The sequence below is a fragment of the Hetaerina americana genome, unplaced genomic scaffold (genome assembly GCF_022747635.1).
Source record: "Hetaerina americana unplaced genomic scaffold, ioHetAmer1.1.p SCAF_7, whole genome shotgun sequence".
Classification (NCBI taxonomy): domain Eukaryota; kingdom Metazoa; phylum Arthropoda; class Insecta; order Odonata; family Calopterygidae; genus Hetaerina; species Hetaerina americana.
The window spans coordinates 1,079,890-1,095,198 of NW_027287316.1; the positions used below are offsets into that span (position 1 = coordinate 1,079,890).

Consider the following 15,309-nt stretch of genomic DNA (forward strand, 5'->3'; position numbering starts at 1 on the left):
GGGCATAATTTTCTTGCAAGTGTCTGCAAAAGTCATCAATGGCTCTTCCTTCCATTATCACCTACACCCTGGTGAAGTTCAAGGGAGAAACCTTTAAGGATAAAAAATAGGCTAAGTTATGCGTTTTTCTTTTAATATTTGTGCGATTAATATTATAGTCTGCGGAGTATAATCAATGCATTTCATTCCAATTAGAATAATCTTTTTTATGTCTGCCCTGAGCCGGACTAATAATGGCGCCACCATTGAGAATTTGTGTTAACTTAGAACAACCCTTCTCAGAGTGGTCTCAACGTGACTCCAATCTAACAGCAGCATGTCGAAATGATCATGCGAATTCGTGATTACTGTATTTGAGATAGGTCTTATGAACTATTGCTCAATGCTGTATGTGCTGGAAACTATGTACTGAGGAATCGGTTCGCTACCCAAGAAACTTATATTTTTTAAATTCAGAGTATTTCCTCATTGACAAGTAAGGGAGTAGTGGAAATCGTGTTGCGTACGTGAGCGGAACTTGTGTCACTAATGGCTGGTATGAATTGTAGAATAAGTAAATGAATATGTTAATATTAGCTCTCACTTATTCTACTTGAGGTGCTTGTAGTGAAGGTTTCTCGATTGCATCTGATTGATCTTGAAAGCTTCTCTCTATTGTACGACCTTAAATTTTCCAATAACAGTAGCGGTGTTTGGGGGTCGCCATGAAATTATCATGGGTGTTTGCGATTGCGTAGGCATTTTACTCAAGATGAGTGTTGCTATTTCTGTTATTATGCCGACAGTTTTCTTCAAAGACCAATACACTTTCCGTAACATTTATTGGTGCCACCTAATGTACACGGATAAACAAGATTCCACCTCGAGCTATAAGCACCTTTTCTAAGTTAGCTCCTTCTTTTATCATATTGGTCGACAAACGTTGATATAAATACCATTTAATATGTCTCCAAATTTTTGTCATTATGTGATTGGTTTCTTTACAGCTAATAATCCTTATAACCATTTGCTTCGGACAGTTGACGTTGACGGGAAAACCTATTCTTTCTATGACCTGACAACGTTAAGTGATAACTATGGTAAGTTAACGGACCTTAGTGTTTCGCTAATGGATAGGCAATCAGTTTTTGAACCAAATTGTTGCTGTGCACAGTCACAAATGTTGTCGAATCTCCAAATTTGGCTTGTAACGCTCTATGGTATTAGGTAGGTATAAACAGTCAATCTGTAAATTAATTACAATAAGTATTGATAAAAGAAATCAATCATTGGATAAATATTTATTAAAAATAAAAGTCAAAATTTTATGACATAAGTATATTGAAATATTGATCTTATTATTTGGTATTAATCATAAGAAATGCAGTTGTATCCACAGACAATAAAAATATCTTCCAAATTGACAGATTTTCTGGAGAAAGTACTTAATCACCCGAGTTCCTAGTCATTTTTCAAGACTGTGTGTGAATGGTGTTTTTAGGAATTCTTCATCGTATTGAAGTGAGGGTCATTTAGTTTGGATTTTGAGTGCGCGTACTCACTAATTCCATCAGAAAGGTCTCTTACAAAGTTTACTGGTGCCGCCTGGATTCACATCAATTTTTCTTACTGATAATATGTTTATTTCTGACTTTTTATTACGTTTATAAATTTGAACGATGCTTATGTAGTCTTGATTATTGTAAAGAACCCTGTCTAATATTTATCCACCCATTACACGAACTTCTGGTTTTACTTAATAAGATACCACAATTGCAAAATTTTCGGTCCAAAACAATTAGATGTCATTGCTAAATTTTCTCACCATATTTTAAGTTCATCACGTTATTAATACTACTTTTTATATATCTAATGGACCCTTTCTAAAGGTTTTCATAAAATTATTCTGTTGCTTTTGTTTTCCTTTTCTTTAAGGCTGTACTACACCGAAGGGCTGAACAAAAGGGAGCAAAACCTTTCTTGCTTTGCTCCCTGTTGTTTCTTAGAGACGTAGAACAGGGGGGGGGATTGCTTGTAGCTCCCTTAAGGACCACAAAAGCACCTCTGGAGGAACCATCAGAGCCATGGCTCATGTTCAGCCATGGTGAAATAATTGCACCCGATGATTTTGAGCTCTTAATTTCCTTTTCATTGTCTGATACTTTTGGAGCACTGAAAAACATCACGATAAAATTGATGTAACTACTAATTATTCTAACTCGTCAGCTAGCATGCAGATTTTGAAATGAGGTTGACTTTTTGAAACAGTGCTTTTGCCAGCCTTCTCATAATTTTACTGTATCATTTTATTGAAAATCAAAATCATCAAATGAATTAACTTTGTACCACGTGAAGTTATACCAGGAGGCATTAAATGTTAGTTCAGTCATTGGCAGCCATAAGGTAATTTCATCTGTTAGCTTGTGCTCAAGCAGAGTACTACTCTCTGTACTATCCATACAGCTATCGGCATGACGCCAACACAAGGGAGACCGGAAAGCCTGTGTAATTCATCTGAATAATGCGAAAACCTTGGTCAAAAACAAAATAATACTAATCATCCTGCATGTTCTGACTGCATAAATTTATTGTCCAAACCGCTTCCTTTTAGGTTACAGAAAACCTTGTTTTAAGGTATTTCTGGGCACTTAATTTCTTTAATATTCATTTTACCTCAATTAATCTTACATTGTTTCTTTAATGTCTCTTCTTCTTCATCACTTTTCTTTATGAATCTTTTTGTCTTGAAGATAATTATTTTTCTCTTAAGTCTCTTTCATTACTCCACTCATCCATGACAGTCTCAATCAATCCCTGTTGCTCGAACATTTGTACTTTTTTTTCATGTACCTTTTAAAGGTTTGAATCTCTTCCATTCTATCAACATGAACAAGCCAGCTCAACTCATATCTTTCGAGGCCATCTATTACTGGTGTGGACTCAATCATTCCTCACCCTATATCTCTTTATTTTTACTGCCAACACATATCCCAAAGCACCTTTACCCACTCTGCTTGGTTAAAATAGTTACTTACACTTGCACCTTGCCTTTAAATACTCCACATATGTATTGTGGACAAGTTTTTTTGCCAAACATTCTCATGACTTTTCTCTTCATTTTTCGTACAATATTTCACCTACATTCTGCCAAAGTATGCTAGAGCATTCTCTTGTTCCATTGTTTTTGTGCTTGCACTCAATACACAAGTTCCTATTCTCCTCATCAAACACCAGGGCTCCGGTTTTAAGATTCATTTACCCTCAATTTCATTCTATGTTATCTCATCAAAGCTGTGGTGTCCCATGTTAATCCATTTGACTTTCAGTTGGCAATGCTGCATCATCTGAGTTTTGAAGGGTAGGCGTAGCAGTCCCACCAATTATTACACCTTCCTTATCCACATACTCAGCTTTCACACAAACATCCATAAAGACATTAAAAGGCATGGAGATATTATAGTGGTATACAACTGTATATCTTGTTTCGCATCATGCTTTTATTCAAACCTGTCTCTGAAAGTCCATTCACTCTGAAATTTGCTTTATTATTTTCATGTATTATTTCTATATGAAGCGAGTAAAAACTGCTGATTGAATTCATATTCTCTCATAGCCTTGGGCAGCTTTCCTCAGTTTCTTTTATATGCAGACGTTTAAGTCTACAAATTCACAATAAACTTTCTTTTATGCTGGCTTGCACTTCTCAATTACAGTGGAACCACGGGCAATGAGCATAACTGGAATCTTACTCAAAAAGCAGATTACTGTTAAGTGAACAAAATTTTTCCCCTATAAATTAATGTAAAATATGATAATGCGATCCATGCCGAAAAAAATAACTTTTGTGAAAGTTTTATTCAAAGAAAATGGTATAGGCATTTTTTAGGATTGTGAATCATATTTATATTTTCTTCTGTTGCAGAGTCAACCAACATGAATGAGAATTCGATTCGTAGAAAACCGAAAAGAATCAGTTCATAATTATTTCATTATTTATGATACATTCCCAATTCCTTTTTACTTAAAAGCTGATTAGATTTTTCTGATACTTCAAAATTTGGTACAATTATTATTTAAATTTCCTTCTCTCCATCTCTTTTGTCAAAGTCCTTTCCTCTTTAATGTCTCTCAATACTTCAGCGTTCCTTTTCCTGTCCGTCCATCTTGTTCTTGTTATTCTTCTCCAAATCCACATTTCCGTTGCTTCCAACCGAGTTTTTTCCCTTTTCTCCAATGCCCAAGTTTCCTATCCATATAATTATGTTGACCAAATAAATGTTTTTGACAAGGACTTTCTAATTTCATGTGTTTTTTTCCACTTCATTTATGCATAAGTCTTTCCACCCTTCATTCCGTCCAATATCCCTATCCTATTCCTGCCCTTTCCTTGTTTGCCTAACAGTTTACCCTCTATCACAGTCTTCAACATCCCTTTTCTGATAAATATGCCCTTCATCCAGCTTTCCTGTATCCTTACAATTTCTCCCTACAATTCTCTTTCCTCCCCGACCATACCCAGCTCTTCCTCATATGTTTACCTTTCTGTCCATTTCACATTTTCCATTATTCTCCAGACATTATGAAAGCCTTTAATCTGTGCTCATCATCTTGGTTCGTTGACTATGTTTCTGCACCATACAAAACAACATGCTATATTAATGTTTTGATGGTCTGTTTCCTAACCTCCTTACGCAGCTTTCCTGTCATCAATTCCATCTTACTTGCGAAAGCTTCTTTGTCTAATGCAATTTGTCCCCTTTTATTCCAACTACTTAGACCATTTTGGTCTGGAAAACTTCTAAGATAAGTAAGCTGTTGCACTTGCTCTAGTTGATGAACTCCTATTTTAACATTAAACTTAGCCTTCCCCTTTCTTGAAAACCACACACTCCTTCCTTGTCAATCCAGGTAATGCTTCTACATTCCACTTCCTAGCCCGCTGCCTCTGCCTTATCTTTTTGAATCAGACGCTTCACCTAATGAGTACTAAATTGTGTAAAATGTGATAAATTGCAAAAATGGTCACGCTTTTCCTAAATCTGTGCCTATTGATAATATAATCTAACTGGTACCTTTCTGAGTCACCTGGCATTTTCCATGTATACCTATGCCTTTTGTGGTGTCTAAACCAAGTGTTGTTGATGCTAACCCCTCTCTCCTGCAGAACTCAATTGCTTTCCTCCGCAGTCATTCCTCATACCTTAACAGTAATCCCCCATTTCTACACAATCCCTTCCGTTGCTCACTGGTTTCCGTGTTCCAATCCCCTATCCCTATCAGTTGTTTTCCTCCTAGAACTATAACTGATCATGAGCCCTGTTGACTGCTTCCTCCCAATGGTTATTTGGTCGCATGTATACCTGAACAATGACCAATTTTTCATGAATAATGTTCAGTATTATGAAACAATGGAAGCATTAATTGTAAAACAGCATCGTGTTCTTTGCTGTCTGAGTTACTTTTACTGCATCATTTATATTATAATTGGATAAAATGCTTACCCTAATACCTTTGGAGTCAACATTTCTATATACCTGAAGTACTAAATTATTCTACATAAAAAACTGCAGCAGAGACTTTTCATTCTGTTCCATGATTACAAAGATGATTTGCTCATATAATCTCTACCTTCTATTCTTGACTTATACTAAGACACTTCTCATAACTTTAGAAAGAAATTCTTATAAATGTTTTTGAAAATTTATACTAAACCATCTTAAATTAATTTCCATGCAATGGCCACAATCGGAAACCTTGTATTGGAATATGTGATCAATTATTAGATTCTCTCCTTCCAACTGTAAAATAATTGAATTTTTATTTTCATTCATTCTATTGTGAATCTTTTGATAAATTCAACGGTTAGTGTGATATGGCATCAGTGCAAAGGGTAATCCTTGAAGTGATCTCTCCAAAGCATTTTGATGGAGAGCAACTGTTGTGCGGCAGTCGGCCATATTGCAGTGATTGTTGCTTCCCCACCCCCAAACAAGCATGTTGCGTGCCTTGCTGAGAGACTCAGTCTTGGTTTGGCAACCAATGAGATTGGAGATCCTGTTGGGCATTACCGCCAAGTGCAAAGTTGGTGCAGTTATTTGATTTTTGAATGCAAAAGGCATCGAACTGATTTGACATCATCACCGATTGATGGAAGTGCATGGGGAGTGGTACATGGGTGTCAAAAACATTGCAAGTTGTTTAGGAAGTTTATAGGTGATTGTACTGATATTCACGACCAGCAAGGAAGGAGTAGGCCATCAATTTCTGGCGCAACAGTTGCAAAGGTGAGGGAACCATGCTTAAGATTGGCAGAAGGATAATCTTTGGGTTTTGGTTTGTGAGGTTTCCTGGAAAAAGGCAACTCTTTGGACTTGATTGGGTGGCAAAACCTTGGCGTTCCACTTGACACCCGAGACCAGACAAAATTTATGTGAGTGGCGGCATTTGTCTTCGCCCATGCCGTGAAAGTTTAAACAAACTTAGTCTGCCGGTAAAGTCATGGCAACTCTGTATTATGATTGAAAGGAAATATACCGGTAGACTTAATGCCTACTGGGACCACAATAAAAGCTCGGAGGTGCTGTGAAACACCTGCAAAACTCTGATGGGAAATCCAGAACCGAAGAAGAGGATTGTTGAGCAAGGGTGCAGCTGACCTGCCACCCATCAAACTGTCTCTGTTATCCTACAGTTAGTGGTTGGGGCATCCTCACCCATCCACCGTGTAGTCCGGACCTGGCACCCAGTGACTGTTTTCTCCCCGAGTCAAAAGAGCATTCAGCCGGAAGGTGATTCAATTTTGATGATGAGGTGAAAGGTGAGATTCAACACTTTTTTAAGGATGTGACAGTGGGCTGCTATGACAAGAGAGTACAAAAACTGTCACTGTACCAACGAGAATGCGTTGACCTAAATTGCAATTATGTTGAAAATTAGATCAATGTTCTTAATTTTCGAATGGTGTTGATGTTATGGAAAATAAATGGAGTTTTGTAGTTCTAAATAAAAAAGAGACCTTATTTTTGGGATTACCCTCGTGAATAAATTGATTTGTGTTGTAGTCAACTTAATTCTTCACAAATGTGTTTTAATAGGTTAGTGTGAAAAATGTGACGATTGTATAGTAAATTGGGCATAGTAAATATTATTATTGTTATCTAATGCAACTATAGTTTGCTAACTTAAGTTAAAGACAAGCATCACGAGTGATGAGTAACTTAACCCCCACACTAGACTTGCTCGCTAAATGTGTAGTCCATCTACACCTGTCGCCTTTTTCTTCAAAATTCTGAGCACCTAGTTTTCATTTCAACTTCCCTACATGCATTGCCACAGCTTAATGCAATTGGATCTCTGTTGAACTCAAAACCTCTGCAATAGAAATCCTCAAAATGCCTTCCCTGTAAACATTGTACACCATAAGTAATTGAGGCCAACTCCAGTGTGTGTAAACATGTCATTGGGATAATACAAGTTTCTTAAATAATTTTCTACAGAATTCTGGAATGTCTTAACTTATGTGGAAAATTACAACTAATTTTTTTCATCATTATCATCATTCTAAACTCCTTCACTTTAAGCTGAAATTGTTGTTGTGGACCTTCTTCTTGTCACTCACCGAATCTAATTTCTACTTGCCATTTGTCATATGACCTTACATTCTCCTGATTACACCTATTCCATGTACAATGTCGGCACATTCAGCATTCATATAATTCAAGATCTTGAAACCATCATGCACACTTGTGCTTTTAATAAGCATTTCCCATTCTACATGATTTGCTTTCAGCTCATCCTAACCGACTCTCCTACATTGGTGCAGCTTTTTTGACTATTGCTCTCAAGTGGGTTGGAGCTCTTAACTTTCCTTGTCACCCATTTTCCCCAGTTTAACTTTTGAAACAAACTAAATGTTCAGGTCCTTGCGTTGCCCTCCTGTCCTAGACTTAAACAAAGATGGCATCCTGATAATTGAACATTAAACATTGTGGGCATAGAGTTATTGATTGGTAATATCAACTGATCCCAAATGGAGCAGAAATGTTTGTTGCAACAGCTATTTCCAGTTATGAATCTTAATCCTCTCTTGTGGTGCCTGGGGCTCGTCAAATGCAATTAACTACTGCTTTATTTTTCTTTTCCTTGATCAGAAAAACTGCCATATTCCATAAGGGTCCTCTTGGAGTCTGCAGTTCGCAATTGTGACAATTTCCAGGTGACCGAGAAGGATGTAGCCAAAGTGATTAATTGGACTACAAACTCAAAAGATGGGGACACAGAAATTGCATTTAAACCTGCTCGCGTTCTCCTCCAGGTATTATCTTCTTAAATATCTAGACTACCTGAGCATTTTTTTCTATTTCAGCATGACGTCAGTGAATGCCATTGTGTGTGATCTTTCGTCCTACTTTTGCTGACTCAAATTTAAATGTTGAGAGTGCATTTTTATGGAAAAGAACCATTGTGGTGACTTTGCATGCCCTCAGGGGAGGTCCCCCCTGGCCTATCTCCCCTCCCCTCTCACCTGGATTTTAACATGTGACCAGATTTTGAAGTCTGATCAGTTATTAGAGCCCTAAATGGAAGAGTCCTGATGCTGCTGAAATTCTTTGTCAATTGCATGAAATATGGGCCTCCCACAGTGTGATAGGAAAGTGAGGCTAAGGTGGTTTGAGTTTATGGAGGCTTTTTAAATGTTCATGACGAACAAAGGGATGGCATACCTAGTGTTTAAACTGACAGTCTTGCCTAGCATGTGGAATGCAAAAGAGAAGAAATTATTACTCAATGGTTGCCAATCTTTCCATTTGCAATAATATCCAAAAGTTTCAATGGCAAACTTGTTCAGAATAATGAATGGCTCTTGAGGGTGACATAAATTGTGAGCTAGATGGCAGCCGCAAATGTTGGCAAGTGCTCACCAGGACCGTGGCATTTTCACAGTTTCAATTGCAAGGGAGACGAATATTTTTTCCATTCCATCACTGGTGAAGAGGAATCGATTCAGTCTTCGTTGCCTCCAGCGTAAATTATGGAATTTAAACAACATTGAAATGAAAGAAGTGACTTTGTAATTCCTCACACAACATATTAAAACCTAGTTTGCATTTTAATAAAATTCTGGTGGAATTACAAATGCATGCATTCAGCTCTTGTTTATTTGCTGATGGCTACATCCATTGCTGCTGCTCCTCTAGGATTTCACTGGTGTTCCTGCTGTGGTGGATTTTGCAGCCATGCGTGATGCTGTAAATGACCTTGGAGGTGATCCTCAGCGAATCAACCCCATCTGCCCCTCTGACCTTGTCATTGACCATTCAGTGCAAGTGGATTTTTCCAGAAGGTATATTACTTTCCACCCATTGCTCATAAAGCATCCATTTCCCGATTACCAAGTGAATGTGAACTGGCAGAGGCTTAGTGGATGTGAAATGCTTTGGTATATGGGTAGATTATACATAGGTATCTCTCTCAGGCAACCTAAAATGGGTAGAGAGCTGAGTGTGAAAAATTAAGGTTTTGTGTCATCTACGATCTGAGGCAAATAATGTAGAAGTAAATGTATGAACATGTGCTGCCATTAAGTTTGTGATGTAAAGCATTGACTTGCTGTTCCCATGAGAGAGATTGATAGATTCATGAATTATTATTATGATTACTATTTATTTGCCCAGAGATCACGATACAAAAATACCATAGTTACATAAATGTTTGGCACAAACCCAAGAACATTGGCTTTAACATGCACATCCAATATCAAATTCAGAAAAATCATTGATCATTAACATGAATCAGACCATGACCATTGCTAGAAACTAAAAGTATGAACTTACTGGTCGGGAATGTTGTTGAGATATTAGTCAGCCGAGTAGAACATATTACGCTGTAGATATCTTTTTAATTTATGCCTGAATGCAGCAGTTCCCTTTGTATCCTTGATACTTTAGGGTAGTCTGTTATATAATCTGATGCCCATTTCATTGGGTCCTAATTTCAATGCTTTACTTCTTATATTCCCATAATGGATGTCATTCCTGCCTCTGGTATAATCATGATGATAGGCAGAGTTAAGAGAATAGTTGCCAATGTTATTTTTTATATATAGAATTAAAAACAGTTTAGATGCTCGGGAGTGGTAGCAAATTTAATTCACGGAAAATAGGCCTTGATGGAGCATTGTGAGGTTTCCTGGTGATGCTTCTAATAGCTTTCTTTTGCATTTTAAAGATGGTTTGAGAAATAGCAGCTGATCCCCGTAATATTATACTGTAGGTTATATTTGAATAAATTTCCCCATAGTACAAATTGAGTAGTACAGTTTTACATGTATTTTCATACAGGTGTCTTAATAAGTAGCAAGTTGAACTGAGCTTGTGTTGAAGGGCTTTTACATGAGTATCCCAAGAAATATTTGCGCATAGAGAAATACCTAGAAATTTGCATTCTGTCGTATGCTCAATTGATTGGTCATTGATTTTTACCCGCAGATCATCTGGCACGTTCTTATTGCGTGTGAAGTGTGCTATTTTACTTTTATTTACATTTAAGTCTAGAAGGTTGTCTGTACACCACTTGTTTATTGCAAGCGTGACAGACTTAGATTTTTCCACAAGGCTGGGATATGTTTGTGTTGATATTATTACATTAGTGTCGTCAGCATACAACACTGATATTATTCCATCATTATTTGGTAAGCAGTTGGGTAGGTCATTGATGTATATCAGAAAGAGGAGTGGCCCAAGGGTTGAGCCTTGTGGAACACCTTTGTTAACTTGGTATGCTTCAGATGAATATTTTGACCCGTCAACTGATTACACCAATTTTTGAGTGTGATTATGAATATAGGACTTCATCCAGTTCAGAGGAATTCCTCTAATTCCTATTCTATTGAGTTTAATTAGTAGTCTATTGTGGTTCACATTATCAAAAGCCTTTGACAAGTTAAAAAACATTCCAAGAGTTTTGCGTTTAGCATCTAATGAATTAAGTATGCTGTCGATTGCCTGACATATGGCAGTTGTGGTAGACCTTTCAGATCTAAATCCATGCTGAGAATTTGAAAGTAGGAAGTTTTTTTTTTCGAGATAAGATGCTATTTGCATAAACATGGCTTTTTCGAATATTTTAGTAAATGTATTTTGGATGGCTATTGGTCTGTAGTTGTTCAAATCATTGACACAGCCATGGTTTTCATAAATGGGCGCTACTTTTGATTCTTTTAATTGGGATGGGAAAATCCCTTGTATCAAAGATTCATTAATTAAAAATAAAAGTGTTGCTTTTATGGCTTCAAAACAATCATGGACAACTTTACCAGGAATTTCATCTGGGCCAGTACTGGATTTGTTTCTGAGTGAGGAGACAATAGTTTTTAGATTGGTTGCAGAACAGGGCTTGGCAAACATTGACAATGGTGCATTTGCAAAAAGCACATCAGCTGGAGAAATAGTTGAGCAGGCAGCTGATACGTAGTATTTGTCAAATTTATTAGCTAAAGATGAATAGCTAATGGCAGTGTTGTTTTCAGAGTTACAAAGTTTTGGGAGAGTGAGATGTGGATTTTTCTTACCTCTGCAGTCATTAATTATCTCCCTTGGACTTGCTATTGGAATTAAGTAACTTATTATCATTATAAGTTCTTTTCCTGGTAGAAATCACTTTACGGTAATACTTTTGGAATTCCTTATAATGTAACTTTTGTTCATGATTGTTTGAACTTTTACTGGAGATGGCAAGTTTTTTAAGGATAGTTGAGTAGTGACGGATCTCGTCAGTTAGCCATCAATTCAAAATTATGTTTGAAAATTGAATAAAAGTAATTGAAACCTTCGTCTACTGACTTAAGGTCATAGACGTTGTTTCAGTTTTGGGACTGTAGAAGGAGCAGAAAATGCTGCATATTTCCATGAGTAAGAGACCGCCTTAGGTATGTTTTATCATATAGAATAGGTGTCATATATCATGTATGAATAGGTGAACTCCTATTAACTTACAATTAGGTATTGACTGAAGTGATTTATTATTAATTTGTATCAATGGACTTTCCATTTGGTGTGTTTATTATAAATATAAAAAGCAGATCATTTTGGTTTTACTTTACATTAAGGGTCAGACAGACCTTGACACCTTTTTTTGATATTTTTAGTAATTAGCTTGGAATTTTGCATTAATACTTTTCTTTTTAGGATGATAATATTATGACAATAGTATTACCAGGGGATAGTCGCCAGTGGTTTAATGCTGTCCTTCCCAATCAGGGCCAATGGGAAATCATTAATGTGCATTAAAGACAATAAAGGTATTAAGGTGGATCCCTATGCGAAATCTTGGGTAGTATGAAGTATGGTGGTAGTTAGAAATTATTTCTCACTAGTAAAAGTTTAAGAAACAACTTGTGTATAGCTATGAAGGTAGTGTCTTATAGCCTGTCTTTTTCTACCCCTCAAATTCCCATCCTATCACATTTAGCCATTATTATTTCAGTTATTATGTTGTAAAAGTCCTTCATTAGATCCAAGAATAATCCTGATGAATTGTTGCTCAGGAAATCTAAGGTTGAATTAATGGCTTGATGTATTGCAATCATGGTGGATTCTCCATGTCTGAAGCGGTGTTGACTGGAGAGAAGTAGATTATTTCTAACTGCATGAAGCTTTGAGCTCAATTTTTTTAAATTTAAAAAAAAGGTGTTTTGTCCAGCTGTTGGTCTGGTTGTGCACTTATTTATTTCATGGGTAAATCCATTATTTTTATTAATAGGCCCCATCTACTTAAGATATTTTCATTATTGGTGGGAAAGCACCATGTGTCAGTATCATAAAATAAGGCATAACGGGGATTTTTATCGGAGTGGGAAAGTATAATTTTGCCAGGTATGTTATTGACACCAACACTTAGTTGATGGCTAAGTTTTGTGGCAAGTGTATTTAGTTCAAGTTCTGTGCGATGACCAGTGAAAAATAAAAGTAGAGAGAGAGTCATTAGACAGCTGATGGCATGGCACAGGTACCGAACAAATAGGGGAATGCAGTGAAATGTGGGATAAAAAGATCGGCAAGGGATGGGTGACTGATAAGGGAGTTGCTTTTTGGATCCGCAAGTTTTGGAAGAGTTGAATGGATTTTATTGACTTCTATGCTATTAATGGTTTCCCAAGTGGCATTTGATTTATTACCGGCAGCAGATATTTTTTATAATTATAAGCCCTCTTTTTTAGTGATGAACTATTCGACTGACAATGAACTGGTTTTTTCTCCGTGTAAAGCACAGGGCTCATCACCACCATATAGTTTTTTTTGGATAAAGCTAGATTTGATGAATACTAATTTCATTTGTTACCCATGGCTTACTTTTTTGTTTACTATGTACCTTCTTTGGTCGCAGGGGAAAGAAATCATGCTAAAATTATTATTTATTTGCCACTCCTTGTTTTCAATTGCATTGTTTTTATATGAGCAGCAGAGACCACATACTATCCTACTGGGCATTTTATCTGGTAAGGTCATTCTTTGTATCTTATTTAGAAAAAAGTTTGGTCCTGGAAATTTATTCTTTGAATGCAGGTAATTGATAAAATTGAGAAACACTAAATCTGGTAATAAAGTACATTACAAATGTGGAGCTCTGTTGAGGCCCATAGAAAATAGTCCTTCAGTGTTAAATGGGAGAACTTGACATTGTGATTCCACTGTGAATCCATTTAACTGCATACGTTGCTGATTTAACAAATTGATGTTTCAAATTTTAATTCCCCTTTCACTAGATAATACTTTTTAGCCAGACTATTCACTGCAAATTGTGGAGATGAATGCCCATAGTATAAACCTATATATTTTGTGGCAATGATGGAGAGTAAAGAGCCTTCTATTTATGAATTCCAGTAGTGAAATAATTGCAGCTCATATTCGATGGACAGGACCTGCTGTGTTCTGCGAAAAATCCCCTTAACCCTTTTAGTACACCCAGCTGACATATATCAGCTTTTTTATTTGAGGGGAAAAGTGTGGCAGGCCAACACATTGGCTCAAATGTAAGCTATCGCTCATGATTTGTAGGCCAAAGCAATTGAAGTTATTTTGTTAGACGATGCAAAATTCATTTATAAATATTACTAAATTCAGTTAATATAGAAATAAAGAAAACTGGACATCTTTTAAAAATGACTTCAAAATATTTTTTTCCCTCAGATGATAAATTTGATCAAATTACCCTGTGCATGTTTTGCTAGTGACGCTGGCCGAGCGCCACACCAAGAGGGTTAAATAGGGATGCATAGTGAGTTTGCATTCAAATATGGATGCCCAAATGTCTAAACGGGCAGACTTCAGTAGTTATGGCCAAGGGCATGGAGCTGTGGACCTTACTTTGAAAAATTTTAAATTTTAACTATTCCCTGCATGTATATTTTCAATGCTATAATTATTGTGCAGAGCAAAACAAAGCCATATTCAATTTGATAACCAATGCTGATGTACCTAGACTCATCGCAAGAGGATTTGAGGACTTGGATGACTGCCTATAACACATTGCTATGTTTGCTAGGAACGTTTGTTATGCTGGTGTTAAATTCCTGAAAGCCAAGGGAAATTGAAAATTTGTTGTCATTTAAATCTTAACTTTATCATTTCCTCTGGGAATATCAATTCTATACCGTGGATTAATTCATGTTATCATGTATGCTGTTATAGCTCCGGTTTAGTTTTCTTTTTCATTTGTGACTATTGTCTTTATGCAAACCCTAATTGCAATTATGCTGTGTGCACTGGAATATTTTCAATTAATGTAGCATGTTACATACATGTACAGACATGTCTTTTGGGAATCAATAAACATCATTTATCACTAGGGCTGGCAGCATGTCACAAATATAGGTGGTTATGTATGCACTCTTTGTTCAGTATATTTTTATTAGTTTTGTTTTTGTCTATAAGTTGGCTTTTCATGTCAATTTCTGCCCTTGGTCAAAGGTTACAATTGTTTCAAATCATTACAGTCCTGATGCTGCTGAGAAGAATCAAGATTTGGAATTCAGCAGGAATCAGGAGAGGTTCAAGTTTCTCAAGGTGTGTGCAAATATTCTTGAGGATTTTTTGTAAGTCTTGTTTTCTACTGCCTCCTTCAGGGATTGTATTATCATACATTTTCATAACTTGAAAGAAAACAAAAGTCATGGCTTTGAATTTTGGTATGCTGATTTTCATTTTTTTTTTTTGCTGTAATGAGGTCGGGCTCTTCCAATGTGTCGATTGGAGCTTTGTTTCAGGATTATTGGTAAAAAATCACAATTATTGGCAAGTAATTTCTCTGTTTAACAATTCTGGATTATTATCA

General features: G+C 36.4%; 1 protein-coding gene across 1 annotated transcript in view; it reads left to right on the plus strand.

The window, feature by feature from the left end:
• Nucleotides 1-324: 324 nt before the first annotated feature.
• Nucleotides 325-15,309, plus strand: part of LOC139696587 (cytoplasmic aconitate hydratase-like) — a 53,348-nt gene continuing 38,363 nt past the window's right edge. Inside the window, exons 1-5 of the mRNA XM_071595391.1 lie at nucleotides 325-535; nucleotides 987-1,079; nucleotides 8,130-8,293; nucleotides 9,177-9,322; nucleotides 14,972-15,041. Of these exons, the coding sequence (XP_071451492.1) occupies nucleotides 529-535; nucleotides 987-1,079; nucleotides 8,130-8,293; nucleotides 9,177-9,322; nucleotides 14,972-15,041 (480 nt within the window). The 5' untranslated portion in view covers nucleotides 325-528. The remainder of the gene's footprint in view (nucleotides 536-986; nucleotides 1,080-8,129; nucleotides 8,294-9,176; nucleotides 9,323-14,971; nucleotides 15,042-15,309) is intronic.